This window comes from Phalangium opilio, unplaced genomic scaffold (assembly GCF_054372755.1).
Source record: "Phalangium opilio isolate 3A_F unplaced genomic scaffold, DU_Popi_V2 ptg000002l_1, whole genome shotgun sequence".
In the NCBI taxonomy this organism is placed as follows: domain Eukaryota; kingdom Metazoa; phylum Arthropoda; class Arachnida; order Opiliones; family Phalangiidae; genus Phalangium; species Phalangium opilio.
Window position 1 is genome coordinate 1,985,069 of NW_028324144.1, and position 14,852 is coordinate 1,999,920.

The 14,852-nt window shown below is 35.6% G+C and overlaps 3 protein-coding genes across 3 annotated transcripts; 1 reads left to right on the plus strand and 2 right to left on the minus strand.

Annotated features, from left to right (window-relative positions):
* Positions 1 to 117: 117 nt before the first annotated feature.
* Positions 118 to 3,973, plus strand: LOC149718215 (TAF5-like RNA polymerase II p300/CBP-associated factor-associated factor 65 kDa subunit 5L). Its single transcript, XM_089834432.1, has 12 exons — positions 118 to 297; positions 360 to 517; positions 579 to 697; positions 755 to 884; positions 959 to 1,022; positions 1,102 to 1,156; positions 1,221 to 1,443; positions 1,521 to 1,721; positions 2,239 to 2,527; positions 2,606 to 2,774; positions 2,834 to 3,044; positions 3,717 to 3,973. Exons 1-12 carry the CDS (start codon positions 229 to 231, stop codon positions 3,862 to 3,864), a joined length of 1,836 nt encoding a protein of 611 aa, XP_089690558.1. The 5' UTR covers positions 118 to 228; the 3' UTR covers positions 3,865 to 3,973.
* Positions 3,974 to 5,397: 1,424 nt separating this feature from the next.
* On the minus strand, positions 5,398 to 9,864 carry LOC149718216 (uncharacterized). The gene is made up of 8 exons (XM_089834433.1): positions 9,707 to 9,864; positions 9,271 to 9,327; positions 8,068 to 9,199; positions 7,897 to 7,986; positions 7,669 to 7,820; positions 6,538 to 6,718; positions 6,258 to 6,467; positions 5,398 to 5,591 (listed from the first exon to the last, which is right to left on the minus strand). The coding sequence occupies exons 1-8, from the start codon at positions 9,773 to 9,775 to the stop codon at positions 5,527 to 5,529; spliced, it is 1,956 nt and encodes a 651-aa protein (XP_089690559.1). The 5' UTR covers positions 9,776 to 9,864; the 3' UTR covers positions 5,398 to 5,526.
* Positions 9,865 to 10,149: 285 nt separating this feature from the next.
* LOC149718217 (MFS-type transporter SLC18B1-like) lies at positions 10,150 to 14,147 on the minus strand. The gene is made up of 13 exons (XM_089834436.1): positions 13,980 to 14,147; positions 12,558 to 12,806; positions 12,056 to 12,151; positions 11,925 to 11,998; positions 11,710 to 11,860; positions 11,521 to 11,589; positions 11,373 to 11,460; positions 11,167 to 11,315; positions 11,002 to 11,100; positions 10,855 to 10,946; positions 10,698 to 10,793; positions 10,562 to 10,636; positions 10,150 to 10,494 (listed from the first exon to the last, which is right to left on the minus strand). The coding sequence occupies exons 2-13, from the start codon at positions 12,726 to 12,728 to the stop codon at positions 10,230 to 10,232; spliced, it is 1,425 nt and encodes a 474-aa protein (XP_089690562.1). The 5' UTR covers positions 12,729 to 12,806; positions 13,980 to 14,147; the 3' UTR covers positions 10,150 to 10,229.
* Between the last annotated feature and the right edge of the window lie 705 nt (positions 14,148 to 14,852).

Sequence of the window (14,852 nt, forward strand, 5' to 3'; positions counted from 1 at the left end):
TACTTATTGGTTTAGAAATCTCAGCTGTTTATCCTAATAGCCAATCCCGTGCTCGAGAAGCGGCTAATTTAAAATTCTACAATACGGCGTCTGCTTACTTAGTCGAGTAGGCTAAGGCTTATTTTCTAAGCCTTGTACGGTAAAAAAACATTTTCGTCGTGCCGCGAAAAAGCATTGTTTCGCTGTTAATTTAAATAATTCAAGTTTTATTTTACAAATATTAAAATAATGAAAGCCAGCCTTAGTAAACAAGTTCAAAATACGTTAGGGAGATACGTGAAAAGGCGACAATACACGGTATTTCAGTTAATTTTAGTCATTTAATCTCATTATGAATGCAATGTTTACCTTAATTTCAGGACACCGAAGTTTTTAAGAAATCGGATTTACAATTAAATCAAACCTTAGAAGAAATGTCGTTTAATTCGACAGTTCAAGTATCTGGATTAACGTCAAATATTATTAATTATAGTAGTATTAATGGCGATCCAACTGCCATAGAACAACAATATAATAAGTAACCTAATTGTTGATAAAAAAATACTCGCTCGACCATGCCTTCATAAAGTTACTTACAGATTGAAATCATACATCGCGGATGCTTCCGAACCTTACAAATCAGAATTAACTCATTTATTATTTCCAGTATTTGTTAATCTTTATCTAGAATTAGTAAACAATGGTCATAAAGCAGCTGGTAAATAAATATTATAGGCCTAAATCTACGTTAACTAATTAACTTAATTAAAAATAGCTCAGAAATTTCACGCTAGACACGGAAATCTTTTTATGGAATCTAATGATTATAAAATAGTTGTTGAATCTCTCGCGAATGTATTTGATTACCAAGATATCGAGAGTTTACCTGAGATTAAGGCCTTTAGGTAAATTAAAATCATGATATTTAATTAATGTTAGATTAAAGAAAATTAATTAGAAAAGAAATTTAAATTATCAGGGAGTATAAATACAATATTCAAGTATCAGAAGATTGCTATGAATATTTTTCTAGATTTTTAAAGGTATTTTATAATAAAAAAAGAAAGGAAAGTACGTTAACGTTAACGTTAAATAAACTAGAAAAAAAAATAATTATTTCAGAATTCCGATCATTTAATTATACTTCAAGTACTAAATTTATGCATTAATATTGAGAGTAAGCAATTATATTTAATTTTAATTAAATATAACTAGGGGTTGTAAGTATAATAATGTTTCAGTACAAAGCAGTCATCATTTGCTATCAAAATTTACGTCAGATGACGGAATTTATCCCAATAACGTAATTACGTCCCCTCAAAAAATAAAAACTGAATCTCAGACTGAAAAAGAGACTAAAAAAGAAGCCTTAGCCGCTTTAAAAGACATAATAAGTAAAGTTCGAGCGGGTCCACCTCCGTTACCCTCAATTTCATTACACACTGTCACTAATTGCAATCAGGGGTGAGGCTAAAACCTTATAGATTCCCCGCAATGCAATGCAATGCAAAAAGCCAAAAATACTGTTAATTCTTTCACAGATTAAGCGCTATAAGTTTGAATAAAGAAAACACACTCCTCGCTTGCGGTTTTGAAAACTCCTCAATCAGATTATGGAGTTTAACTCCGGAATTATTGGTTTCAAAACCGAGCGAAGTTGACGTCTCGAAAATAAGAATCGCCTGTGACGTTGATAATTTAGGACTTGGTTCAACGTCGGAAATTGAACAAGATGTGCCAAAGTAATTAAATTACTTTTCCGCAGAGTTAAATTAATATAAATCATCGAATTAATTAATCAATTCGTCAAATTAATTAATCAATTCGACAAATTAATTGAGCAATTCGTCAAATTAATTGAGCAATTCGTCAAATTAATTGCGAATTTCGTCAAATTAATTGCGAAATTCGTCAAAATAATTGAGAAATTCGTCAAAATAATTGCGAAATTCGTCAAAATAATTGCGAAATTCGTCAAAATAATTGAGAAATTCGTCAAAATTATTAATCCGGTCAAATTAATTGAGCAATTCCTCAAAATAATGAGCAATTCGTCAAATTAATTGAGCAATTCCTCAAAATAATGAGCAATTCGTCAAAATAATTGAGAAATGCGTCAAAATAATTGAGTAATTCGTCAAAATAATTGAGAAATTCCTCAAAATAATTGAGAAATTCGCCAAATTGATTAATCAATTCGTCAAAATAATTAACCAATTCGTCATATTGATTAATAAATTCATCTTAATTAATTTCTAGGGAAGTTAAAATATTACGAGGTCACAGTGGCAGAGTTCACGGATTAGAATTTCTTCCGAAAGATATATTACTTTCTTGTTCGGAGGATACGACAGTTCGAGCTTGGGATTTAAAAACGCATACGAACGTGGCGATATATCGGGGTCATACTTACCCCGTTTTTGATATAGACGTTAGTCCATTAGGCCTATACTTTGCGACGGCCTCGCACGATACAACCGCCCGACTTTGGACATTGGACAGAACGTATCCAATTAGAATTATGGCTGGACATAGCGCCCAAGTTGATGTGCGTAATAGAAAACTAAATTAATATAAAAACTCATTAATTAACACGCTGTAACCTTTAATTAATTAATGGTTATAGTGCGTTAAATTCCATCCCAATTGTAATTACATCGCGACTGGTTCGACGGATAAAACATTAAGACTATGGAACATCCAAGATGGTCAGATGGTTCGAATGTTTCAAGGACATCGAGGCAGTATTTTCGCCATTGCTTTCTCGCCCAATGGTCAAATGATGGCCTCAGCTGGTACATTACCTTTTCCAGGTTCGTCATTCGTAATTAAATTAATTCCGTTCTTCATTTAGGTGAAGATCGTCGCATTAAAATCTGGGATCTCTCGTCCGGTACATCGAGTAAAGAGCTTAGAGGTCATACTGACACCGTTTATAGTCTTAGTTTCAACGGAGATGGTTCTGTCTTGGCTTCGAGTGGATTAGAACATTCGTTAAGGTTATGGGATGTAAGAACGGGCGTTTCTTCTCAACCTGGAACTTCCAGTGAAGCTACAAATTCGTCGTAAGTTAATATTATATTCCAGGGATAATTAAGTATCTGACCCTTCAACCAATTTCTACTACTCGAGTACTCAATACTCGCCAAAAATTAAGCCGAGTACTCGACCCAATACTCGCAGGCATTAATGCAATACTTGCGAGAATGAAGCATAGTACTCAACCCGATACTCGCCAAAAATTAAGCAGAGTACTCGACCCAATACTCGCAGGCATTAATGCAATACTTCCGAGAATGAAGCAGAGTACTCGACCCGATACTCGCAGGCATTAATGCAATACGTACGAGAATGAAGCAGAGTAATCGACCCGATACTCGCCAAAAATTAAGCCGAGTACTCGACCCAATACTCGCAGGTATTAATGCAATACTTCTGAGAATGAAGCAGAGTACTCGACCCGATACTCGCAGGCATTAATGCAATACTTGCGAGAATGAAGCATAGTACTTAACCCAATACTGGCCAAAAATTAGCCAAGTACTCGGCCCAATACTCGCAGGCATTAATGCAATACTTGCGAGAATGAAGCATAGTACTCAACCCAATACTGGCCAAAAATTAGCCAAGTACTCGACCCAATACTCGCATCCATTAATGCAATACTAAAGAGAATTAAGCCTATTCCATACTCGCTCAGCCCTGATTAAAACCCTTAATTATAATTTAATGTTTAGATTGGATGGTCATTCATCACCGGAATTATTATCTGTTTATCCGACAAAACAAATATCCATTCCCTACCTCAAGTATTGTCGTTATAATTTATTAATGGCCGTCGGCGTTAATGTCTCTCCCAATTCAGCGTCTTCCTCATCTTCTTAAATGGATTAATTAATTATAACAATTAACTATCTGTTAAAACAAATATTAAAATGTGACTATATCCAAAATTTATTTTTCTAAAAATAAATTATGTACAACTCAAAAACAAGTGTTTGTTTATTTGCGTTGTTTGTTTGTTTAAAATTATCAAAGGGGGAGGGGGAAGGAGGGGGCTCGAAATTTCCTGTTTAAAATTTTAAATTTTTTTTAAAAATATCTTTAATGATTTTAAATTGATTTTAATTGTAATTAATTATGTTAAGATTATGAATTTAATCATATAGGGGATTTTATTATTAATTAAGCTGCAGTTAAGCCTCATTATTTAAATTAATTACTTCCAAAATATTAATATTAATGAATTTAGTGTCAATAATTTTTCTTCTATTTTGAAAATTAAAAATTTTTGTTTTGTCTTATTATCATAATAATTAGGTTAATTACCATTACTAATTTAATAAAAAATTATTCCTTAAGTTAATTTGATTACTTAAAAGAAAAGAAATTTGTTCCATTGATTTTTAATTCAAATACTTAAATGGGAGAAAATATTTTAATTAGTTTTAAATAATTCATGGAAGTAATTAAATAATTCATGGAAGTAATTAAACAAGTCATTGGGAATAAATAATTCAATGTGAATAACTAAATAATTCATTGCAATTAAATAATTAAATAAATAATTCATTGCAATTAAATAATTAAATAAATAATTCATTGCAATTAAATAATTAAATAAATAATTCATTGCAATTAAATAATTAAATAAATAATTCATTGCAATTAAATAATTAAATAAATAATTCATTGCAATTAAATAATTAAATAAATAATTCATTGCAATTAAATAATTAAATAAATAATTCATTGCAATTAAATAATTAAATAAATAATTCATTGCAATTAAATAATTAAATAAATAATTCATTGCAATTAAATAATTAAATAAATAATTCATTGCAATTAATTAATTAATTCATTGCAATTAATTAATTAAATAAATAATTCATTGTAATTAATTAATTCATTGCAATTAATTATTTAATTAATTGCAATGAATTATTTAATTACTTGCAATGAATTATTTAATTAATTCATTGCAATTAATTAATTAATTCATTGCAATTAATTAATTAAATAATTCATTGCAAGTAATTAAATAATTCATTGCAATTAATTAAATAAATAATTCATTGCAATTAATTAAATAAATAATTCATTGCAATTAATTAAATAAATAATTCATTGCAATTAATTAAATAAATAATTCATTGCAATTAATTAAATAAATAATTCATTGCAATTAATTAAATAAATAATTCATTGCAATAAATAAATTGGAAGTAATTAAATAAATAATTCATTGCAATAAATAAATTGGAAGTAATTAATTAAATAATAAATTGGAATTAATGAAAGGGGTTGTTGGAATTGTTGGAAGCAGGAAGACGAGAGCCATAAATTAACTGGAGACTGGAAAAGGTATATAGTCATATTTTTCTAATACATAAGTATAATTTGCATATGTAAGTAATTTTTTTTTACAATATTTCTTTATTTACCGTTTCCCCTTAAATGTTTTTAACGGGGATTTTTTTTTCATGATACTAACACTAAACCTGAACAAACAAATGATACTGTAAGCAAAGAAACCCCCCAAAACTACCTCCGAAATCTCTGCTTCATGAATTTTAATGTTTTTTGCATCAAAGGAGCCACTTTAGGTTCTGAAAACAAAGTACAATTAAATTAACAATTATGCCTACCAATTTTAATTGAGTCATTCCCATTTTACGCTCAATTAAGGGCGGTTTTACGCTCGATCACGGGCGATTTTTCGCTCGATTACGGGCGGTTTTTCGGGCGATTACGGGCGGTTTTTCGCTCGATCACGGGCGATTTTTCGGTCGATTACGGGCGATTTTTCGGTCGATTACGGGCGATTTTTCGGTCGATTACGGGCGGTTTTTCGGGCGATTTTTCGCTCAATCACGGGCGGTTTTTCGGTCGATTACGGGCGGTTTTTCGGACGATTACGGGCGGTTTTTCGGTCAATTACGGGCGGTTTTTCGCTCAATCACGGGCGGTTTTTCGCTCAATCACGGGCGGTTTTTCGGACGATCACGGGCGTCTTTACGCTCGATCACGGGCGTCTTTACGCTCGATCACGGGCGTCTTTACGCTCGATCACGGGCGTCTTTACGCTCGATCACGGGCGATTTTACGCTCGATCACGGGCGGCTTTACGCTCGATCACGGGCGGCTTTACGCTCGATTTCGGGGGGTTTTACGCTCGATCACGGGCGATTTTACGCTCGATTTCGGGCGGTTTTACGCTCGATCACGGGGGGTTTTACGCTCGATCACGGGCGGTTTTTCTAAAGAGAACTTACTTTTAAGTTGAGCCGAAGATGATTGAGAAGCTGCGGCAGCGGCAGCTGAGTTTAAAGCTCCAGCAATAGGGCGGGGAGTAGCTTTTGATGGTGGACCGCCTTTCATTCTGAAACCATTTGGTACCGCCGTACCATTGGCCATTTGTCTTCGAACGACATCACGCGGAGGTTTAGCCACTGAATCAACGTAAGCCAGTTTCGTGGTTCTCACTGAAAGATAACAACTCGTAAATTGTTTTCAGAAAATTTAAATTAAACTTATTTAAGGATAATTAATTACCCGGGACAGTTTTCCTCATATTAGCCGAAATATTCGCCGTGATATTTTTAAACCTCTGCTCTCTCTCATCGTGTAATCTCAAGTAAAGATCCCGCCAAGATTCGTGTTCTTCCGGGGCTTTCGCTTTAAAATCTCGTTGGCAATGAACGAGCCATAATTCATCCGTTTCCTCTATGACATACTACAATTTGGAATTTAAACAAATTATAATAGTTTTTCGCTAGTACTAATAAAAAGTGACGCTAGTACTAATAAAAAGTGACGCTAGTACTAATAAAATGTGACGCTAGTACTAACAAAATGTGACGCTAGTACTAACAAAATGTGACGCTAGTACTAATAAAAAGTGACGCTAGTACTCGCGAACGGGACGCTAGTTACCGGACAAACGGGACGCTAGTTACCGGACAAACGGGGCGCTAGTTACCGGACAAACGGGGCGCTAGTTACCGGACAAACGGGACGCTAGTTACCGGACAAACGGGACGCTAGTTACCGACAAACGGGACGCTAGTTACCGACAAACGGGACGCTAGTTACCGGACAAACGGGACGCTAGTTACCGGACAAACGGGACGCTAGTTACCGGACAAACGGGACGCTAGTTACCGGACAAACGGGACGCTAGTTACCGGACAAACGGGACGCTAGTTACCGGACAAACGGGACGCTAGTTACCGGACAAACGGGACGCTAGTTACCGGACAAACGGGACGCTAGTTACCGGACAAACGGGACGCTAGTTACCGGACAAACGGGACGCTAGTTACCGGACAAACGGGACGCTAGTACTCGCAAAACGGGACGCTAGTACCCGCAAAACGGGACGCTAGTTACCCACAAACGGGACGCTAGTTACCCACAAACGGGACGCTAGTTACCCACAAACGGGACGCTAGTTACCCACAAACGTTACGCTAGTTACCCACAAACGGGACGCTAGTTACCCACAAACGGGACGCTAGTTACCCACAAACGGGACGCTAGTTACCCACAGACGGGACGCTAGTACCCACAGACGGGACGCTAGTACCCACAAAACGCGACGCTAGTACCCACAAAACGCGACGCTAGTACTCTCGAACGGGACGCTAGTACTCACAAAGTGACATCTTTATGACGAATACTCACGTTATTAAAATCTTCGAAAGTGTATAATTGCGCGGGAGTGCATTTTTCTAAAACGGGTTTAAGTAACTGGTAAGGCACTCCACCAGTATAACCGAGACTGTCGATGTTTTCCGTTAAAATTCTAATACAAGAATCGAATAATGATGGAACCTCTGAAATAACAATCATTTTAATCATTAAAGCGCTGCGACGCGTCGACCCTTTAATCATTTTTAATTGGAAGCCGACCTCCCAGACCCCCGTGTCGTCGACCAGCGTAAACGGCGGTTTTTTCATTTCTGGATGACGTAAACAAAATGGCTTCCTCATTTGAGAGAGCTAAAACGATAACAGATTAACCAACCATAAATCCAATCTTAATTCACCACCGGAAGTAATTAAATTCAAGGTCGGTCATACATTTCTTTTTAAGACCAACTGTTTCATCGGTAAACAAACTAGGATTGTGACGTAGAGGTTTATAGTTTGGTTGAATATCGGGTAACGTTGAAAGTATATCCACCCTTAAAGGTTCCAACTTGGGCTTTTTATTAAGTTCTTCGGGAACTCTGGGTTCTTGTTTCTCGACAGTTTTCCTCTTTTTATGTGTTTCCGTCTTGGAAGGTTGATATTGGTAACTGGTGCTTTGAATTTCAGGGTGTTCGGGATCGTACGAAGATTGGTCATCCACGTTTCGTTTTGAGGAAGAAGAAGAGGAAGAAGAAGCTTGAAGATATTTTTTAGTCACAGGGTTAGATTGACTGGAGGTGGAGGAGGAGGAAGCTGGTTTCGTTTTACTTTTACTAGATTTTGTCGGTACTTCGTCATTAAAACCCAAGCAGGCTTCGAAACTTGCGACGGAGTTTGTAAACTCGTCAAGACCTTTCTTGATCTTTTTCTTAGATTTTTCTGAGGAAGAGGATGAGGAGTGTTGTTTTTGTTTCTTTTCACCGTTATTACTCTTTGGAGTACCGCTTTCAGCTTTAGAAGTAGTTCCACCGCGAGAACCTTTTGATTGGTGGCTGTGATGATGACTAGTTTCTTTATTCTTAGGTGAACTTTCTTTTTTTCTCTCCGATTTGGGATTTCGATCGACGACGCTCGAATGCTTGCTCGAGTGCTTATGTTTCACTGGTGAACCGCTGTCTGAAGATCCCTTATGTTTACGGTAACTCTTATAGTCATTCACCGTTGATGAAGGATTGTAAGAGTTTCCGATCTCTTCAGTTTCATCAGCTTCCTCCGAATCTTCGTGGTTTAGATATTTCTTGCCATCAAGCACTGGGAGATGAGCGTTGGTTCGAGGAGAATATTCACCGTTTGCGGCTCTATCTTCGTCACTGTTATCGGCGTAATTTTTGTACTTGTTCGGGGCTTCGTATAAGCTACGTTTTAGAGATTTCTGTTGTTCCGGTTGCGAATTATTTTTTGCCGGGGGATTTACCGGAGTTTTAACAGCGTTTTTCCAGGTACCAACTAACAACCTCGCTCTTTCCCCAACATCGCCGGGAGTTTTCTTAAAATTATTAACACATTTTCCGATACTAGTTTCCTACAAGATTGCAAAACCTTTTTTTAACAACTAAACCCTAAACCTGTTGCTAAAAAAAATTAGCTTCTTACTCTGAGAAGATCTAGAGATATTGCCACTTTGTTAAGTTTCTCAAAAATCTCCAAGATCTAAAAGATATAAATATCGCGAACATTACTTAGTGAGGAAGTTCAGCTGATTTGTGAAATATGGGGCCCTTTAGTTAACAAGTAGGTCAATAATTAATTGAGTAATAAATTATATGATATAATAACGTAGTTCTAATTATTTTATTGTATTTCTATAAGTTAAACTAACATTAATAATTTAAATCAAGAAACTTTAAAATTATTAAAATCAATTGCCTAGAAAAAAATTATGACGTATTTCGTCGTTGCATTTTATTACTTAGGCCTTGACTAGACTACCTGGTAATAAACCAAGGCTTAAGAGAAACAACCGAATATTCTATTCTATTTTATAATAACGCGATTAAAATTTAATATTTTACGAAAACAATTTTCTTACTTTATCTTCGGGTACTCCTCTTTCTAATTTCTTTTTATAATGCAAAATTACATCTTTAGCAGATGCCATGTTGCATATATTTGAGAAATTGAGAAACAAAACTCTAACACCTTGAGTAGTTGTTGCACTTCGTAGACAGACAACACACACAGCGATGAAACCGTACCCGGAATTTCCGGAAATAAGAAAAGAGATAGATTTTCCGGATTTTTAATTGGTTCAATGCCTCTAGAGCTCAGTGCGCCGGCGCCGTACCAATTTCAAACCGCTCAAACCCGCTACTATGGTAAATATGGAAGCAGCAGCTCCATGCTTTATTGCTTTAGCTCTATAAGAAAAGTGCCAACTCACCAAATGAAAAGTTTAAGACCTTTTTCGTCTGCTACTTGTTAAAAAGCTTGAATTTCGCGAGCAAATTTAGGCCTCTTGATTAGGCTTATACGTAATATATGTTATTTATACTTTTTATTCAATATAAAAACAAACATTCGAAATTATTTCACTTGTTAAAATATAAATTAAATTAGTTTTCATTTTTCGTCCCATATGCTGTTGTTGGTACAGCGGAATCAGAAACTAGAGGACTGTCTTCAACTACGGGCGCATATTCGACTCTAATATCATCCAATCTGGACTTCGGTGTTTTTAATTTTTTACATTTCATCACAATCATGTAAATCAAAAAGGCTAATGTTTGACTGTACATCAAAACCGCTAAAATTGCAGACCCCATATTGTAGCCAATAGTCTCCAAAAATATCCCACCAATCGTGGGACCAATAAATAACCTGGAATCCATTTATTTCGTTATCTTACTTTAGAATGGATAATTTTAAAACTCTGTAAAACCCTTACCCAATGGCTAGTGCGGACGAAAATGTCCCACTAATAACTCCGCTAGTAGATAAATCATTCGGTTGACCGGCCGCCCTAAGGGTTTTAATATTCTTAAGCCTTGGCTTAAAATGTAGGTTTAATGTTTACAACTTACACGGCCTCGCTTAGACAATCAACATAGGCGATAACACGGGTTCCCCCAAAACCAGTTCCAAATAGAACCAAACATACTATAACTAGCCACAATTTGCTATAAAAATCAATTAACTATAAGAATTTGTTTAATTGTTGAATTTTAGGCCTAAACTTACGTGTCAAAGGTAAAAATGGGTGCCGGACCTATGAAAGTGTAACACACACCTAAACTTAGGCAAGAAAAGAAAGACAAAATCTTCGGACTAATCTAGGAGGGTTAAATGCGTTTAGTACTTAATTTTAAATATTTAATTAAAACCTACCCCTTTATCGCATAAGAAACCAAAAACTGACGACGCGAAGCCATAAATACCACCAAAAATTACGAATAGCAAACCAACCATCATGGGTGATAGATTTAACTACAAATAAATGTTACAGTTAAGCCTTGGCTTCGCGGCCGAGGCTTAAGTTAATCAAGTTCTTACTTGTCTAACGTGAGGTTCCAAAGTCGCTAAGTTGAATCCCAAACAAATGGGAGCTAAGATTAACATAGACACGTAGATAATTGCTAAAGGGTTTTTGATAAATTTCCAAACACTCAATCGTGCGGCTTTCTTCGACGGAGGTTTGTGTTCTAAAAGAAATTAGGCTTAGCAACGAAGCTAAGACTTAACAATTATAGATTACGTACCTTTTCTTTTAAGCGAAAAAAATGAAAACACAGTTACTAAGAGAAGAAAGATGCCAGAACATATAAATGGCAATTCAAAACCACCCCACTAATTAATATCAATAAATTAGATAAGTTAAATAAAGTAATTACTAAAATGTCTAATTACTTCATAAAGAGCTGAACCCAAAGAAGGCCCGATTATAAACCCCAATCCGAAAGTGGTTTCCAAAAGACCCTGAAAACAAAATTACAATAATTTCTCTTTGATAATTATTTTTAACCAGCCACCCAGCCAGCAGAGGTCGGAACAATAATTTTTTCATTCCTGAATAGCGAAAAACTAAATAAACCTCACCATGGCAGTTGCCATAGTATCAGCTGGAAAATAGGCTGCAACTAAAGCAAAATTTGAGGTTTTGAACGCCGCACTTCCTATACCTTCCACAATACGTATGACGTAAGCCAGGACAATAAATGTGGTGCCAGCTGGAGATTCATCGAGAAATCTGAAAAAACACAAAACAACAATGTTTTTCCATATGGGAGTTGAGCCTATTTCAATAAACATACCCAAATAAAATGAAACAAACACCGACAACAAACATCCCGGTGTCACGCATAAACTCGGGGCTGACTACGTTCATCTAAAACAAAAAATAATTACTTAAAAGTTCGCGAATATATACACTAAATTCACTTACAATTTTCCCAAAAATAGGCGAAAATATGAAGATGGTCAAATAAAATAGACCAAAAACTAAACCATACTGTGACGGTGTTGCGCCTTTCCTCTCAGCCTATAGGGTCAACAACAACAGATAAGAATGACACTCAACGTGTTTCCCGAGTGAAGTCATTATAGGTATAAACACTATTATTTTAGGTTAGGTTCTTGACAGATTGGTTAGAGTTGCGTTAAGTTTTGATACAGATAACCAATCCCATTAATTAGTTGCAAAGAAACCAAGAAACGGGCGCCCTCTTGGGTCACTTTGCTGGTGACCTTAATGACCCAAGAAGGTGACCTTCCCTGCTCATATGGTGTTTAATTATCTTCTGGAACAGTTTCCCCATACTTAACTTATCGCACACTTAACCCGTTTCACTCAACACCCCTATCAAGTTACCCACCAATCCTTCCTTAGGCAAGGATTAACACCACGACAAGTGTCATACTCAATTAACAAATTATAGTAACCCTACCTCTTGAGGGAAGAACGGAGCTTGTAGGGATGAACAGGTAGCGATTCCCATGTTTCCAACAGCTAAAGACACTAAACTTATCCATTGTTCCTTATTCAGAGCCCGTAAACCCTTCTTAGCCGTCGTGGCCGTGACGACCGCCTGATGTTCCATACTAAGACTAGTCTCCATAGTATCAAAGGGGCCTCCTTTATTCGTTTAATCGTAATTATCAACGTGTTGGTGACGATTATATTACGCAGGACACTCCTACACAGAAAACGTAGCGGTTTTATTAAGTTTTGTCTCCGTAAATCAACGCTACTAGGGATGAACCGGTACCGATACCATATCGGTATCGGCACCGATACTCGGGGTTTCCGATAGTATCGGATCGGTTGGTTCGATACCGATACTAAACCGATACTCGTTTAAAATGCGTTATATGGCGCTACATGACATTTTTAGGTCTTTTAGTAACGTAATGATGGTGATAATATCTCATTTCTACGAATTTCAATCGTGACGAGTTCTCATTTATATAAAAAGTACCTGAATTCAGTTTATCAAACAACTAATAAGCGAAAATCTTTCTTAGTACGCGCCTACTACTCTAGGGATGAACCGATACCATATCGGTATCGGTTGAAGTATCGGGTTTTGGATCATAGTGAGTAAATATCGGTATCGATCGGTATCGGTTCATGTTTGTACCGGTATCGATCGGTATCGGGTTAAGCCTGGTATCGGCCATCTCTAAACGCTACTGAAGACGAAATTTCAAAGCGGAGATTCGAATTTAGACGATAGTGTTGGTAGTTAAACCAAACATTTATATAACAGAATGAAGATAGTTTTAGGCTATGAAATTCGATACTAAAATTAAGATAGGACTGATTAATAAGAAGAGGTCCCGATCTAAATTAAAAATAAAGATGAGGGTAAGTACTCGAAAATTTCTTCTCCGTTTTAGTTACAAGGACATTCGTAAAATTGCCCGCTTTCTGTTAGATGTGGCAGATTTAATTAAAACGCATAAATTAAGATGTTAAATGAAAAAAATTACAAAAGGTGATGATTTAGTAGGCCTTCTTTCTGAAAGAGGATTAATCCGTTTTGTAATTCAGAAAAACCCGAGTTTGAAAATAAAAAATAACCGCGATAAACAGATCTATTTGTAAATGACTTACTTATATAATCTACTTTTTAAGAATAAATAAATTGAAGTGTTTCTAGATAAATTAAATTCTTCCTAATATCAAATTACTCTAATTAATTATGAAAGTAAATTAAACAGAAGTAATTAAGAAAAAGGGGGTTCAAACTTCAAGACAGCAATCTTACATAACTAACATTAACTTCCGCGATAATCTACTTCTACCGAACAAACAACTACGTTAATTTGTCACATTTAGAGTTAAAAATATAAAACAAAATACTCACCCTTTAAGATTTTTAGAAACGAAATTAAATATTATCGTATCACTTCCAGTTAAACTTTAATACTTAAATCTAATTCTAAACTTCACTCTCTACATTCTTGTTTCCAAATACGGAGTGTACTTAAGTGAAAATGGAAAAATTCGCAGCGGCAAAAACCTTACCAAACACGAAAGTTCAAGAGTTGTTGAAATCGGGACAACCTTATCTTTGACCGCTTTCCAACTAGAAATATTGAAAACTGAAACGTGATTCAATCATGTATACACCTAAATGGCGGCAACTCTTCTCTCGGCTTTCTTATTTAAGATCGATACAATAAAAAAAAAATCACGTGCATGGAGTTTTATTATACGTCTACCATTAATTTTAATTAGACAATTTTTTATTCACGTAGCTTAAAAATTCGTGTCTAGATTTAAAACACTAAATCAAGAAGGGTAGTAGTGATGATAGGTCAGCTAGCGGGAATTATAATTGGGAAAGAAAGCGTAGGTATAATTTTAGCGACCACACTAGAGTACGGGAGGAGCCCTGTTTTCAAGATTGGTTCTACTCTTTTAATAGTATTCTCTCTTCGCTAACCATTGCATACTTTTATTGGAAAAACTTTTAATTGAAAATCAGATATGAGTTTGTTGCCTTTATAAGTTCCGGAGTTCGGATTCGTCTGTGCAAGCGCGTTGTTAATAATTTAGCGTCCATGTTTATTTGGTGTTACACATTTTTTACATATTAGGCTAAGTACAGCTATTAAGCCGCCGCAAGCATGCCATTCTTGTAGTAAGTACTTCTCCTTAGACGATGCATAATCCTATCTAACTCTGTTCAATTGCTTTTGATCAGGTTCGAGAAACAATTGAACTATATGAAAGC

Excerpts from the sequence above, each read along its gene's own strand:
- LOC149718217 (XM_089834436.1), bottom strand. The coding sequence starts at position 12,728 with ATGGAGACTAGTCTTAGTATGGAACATCAGGCGGTCGTCACGGCCACG. Across the intron at positions 12,152-12,557 it reads CTCCGTTCTTCCCTCAAGAG|GCTGAGAGGAAAGGCGCAAC; the intron begins GTAGGGTTACTA and ends TTGACCCTATAG. Across the intron at positions 11,861-11,924 it reads GTTTGTTTCATTTTATTTGG|ATTTCTCGATGAATCTCCAG; the intron begins GTATGTTTATTG and ends GTGTTTTTTCAG.
- LOC149718215 (XM_089834432.1), top strand. The coding sequence starts at position 229 with ATGAAAGCCAGCCTTAGTAAACAAGTTCAAAATACGTTAGGGAGATAC. Across the intron at positions 698-754 it reads CAATGGTCATAAAGCAGCTG|CTCAGAAATTTCACGCTAGA; the intron begins GTAAATAAATAT and ends AATTAAAAATAG. Across the intron at positions 2,775-2,833 it reads TCAAATGATGGCCTCAGCTG|GTGAAGATCGTCGCATTAAA; the intron begins GTACATTACCTT and ends TTCTTCATTTAG.
- LOC149718216 (XM_089834433.1), bottom strand. The coding sequence starts at position 9,775 with ATGGCATCTGCTAAAGATGTAATTTTGCATTATAAAAAGAAATTAGAA. Across the intron at positions 9,328-9,706 it reads GAGGAGTACCCGAAGATAAA|ATCTTGGAGATTTTTGAGAA; the intron begins GTAAGAAAATTG and ends TATATCTTTTAG. Across the intron at positions 5,592-6,257 it reads ATCTTCGGCTCAACTTAAAA|AACCTAAAGTGGCTCCTTTG; the intron begins GTAAGTTCTCTT and ends CTTTGTTTTCAG.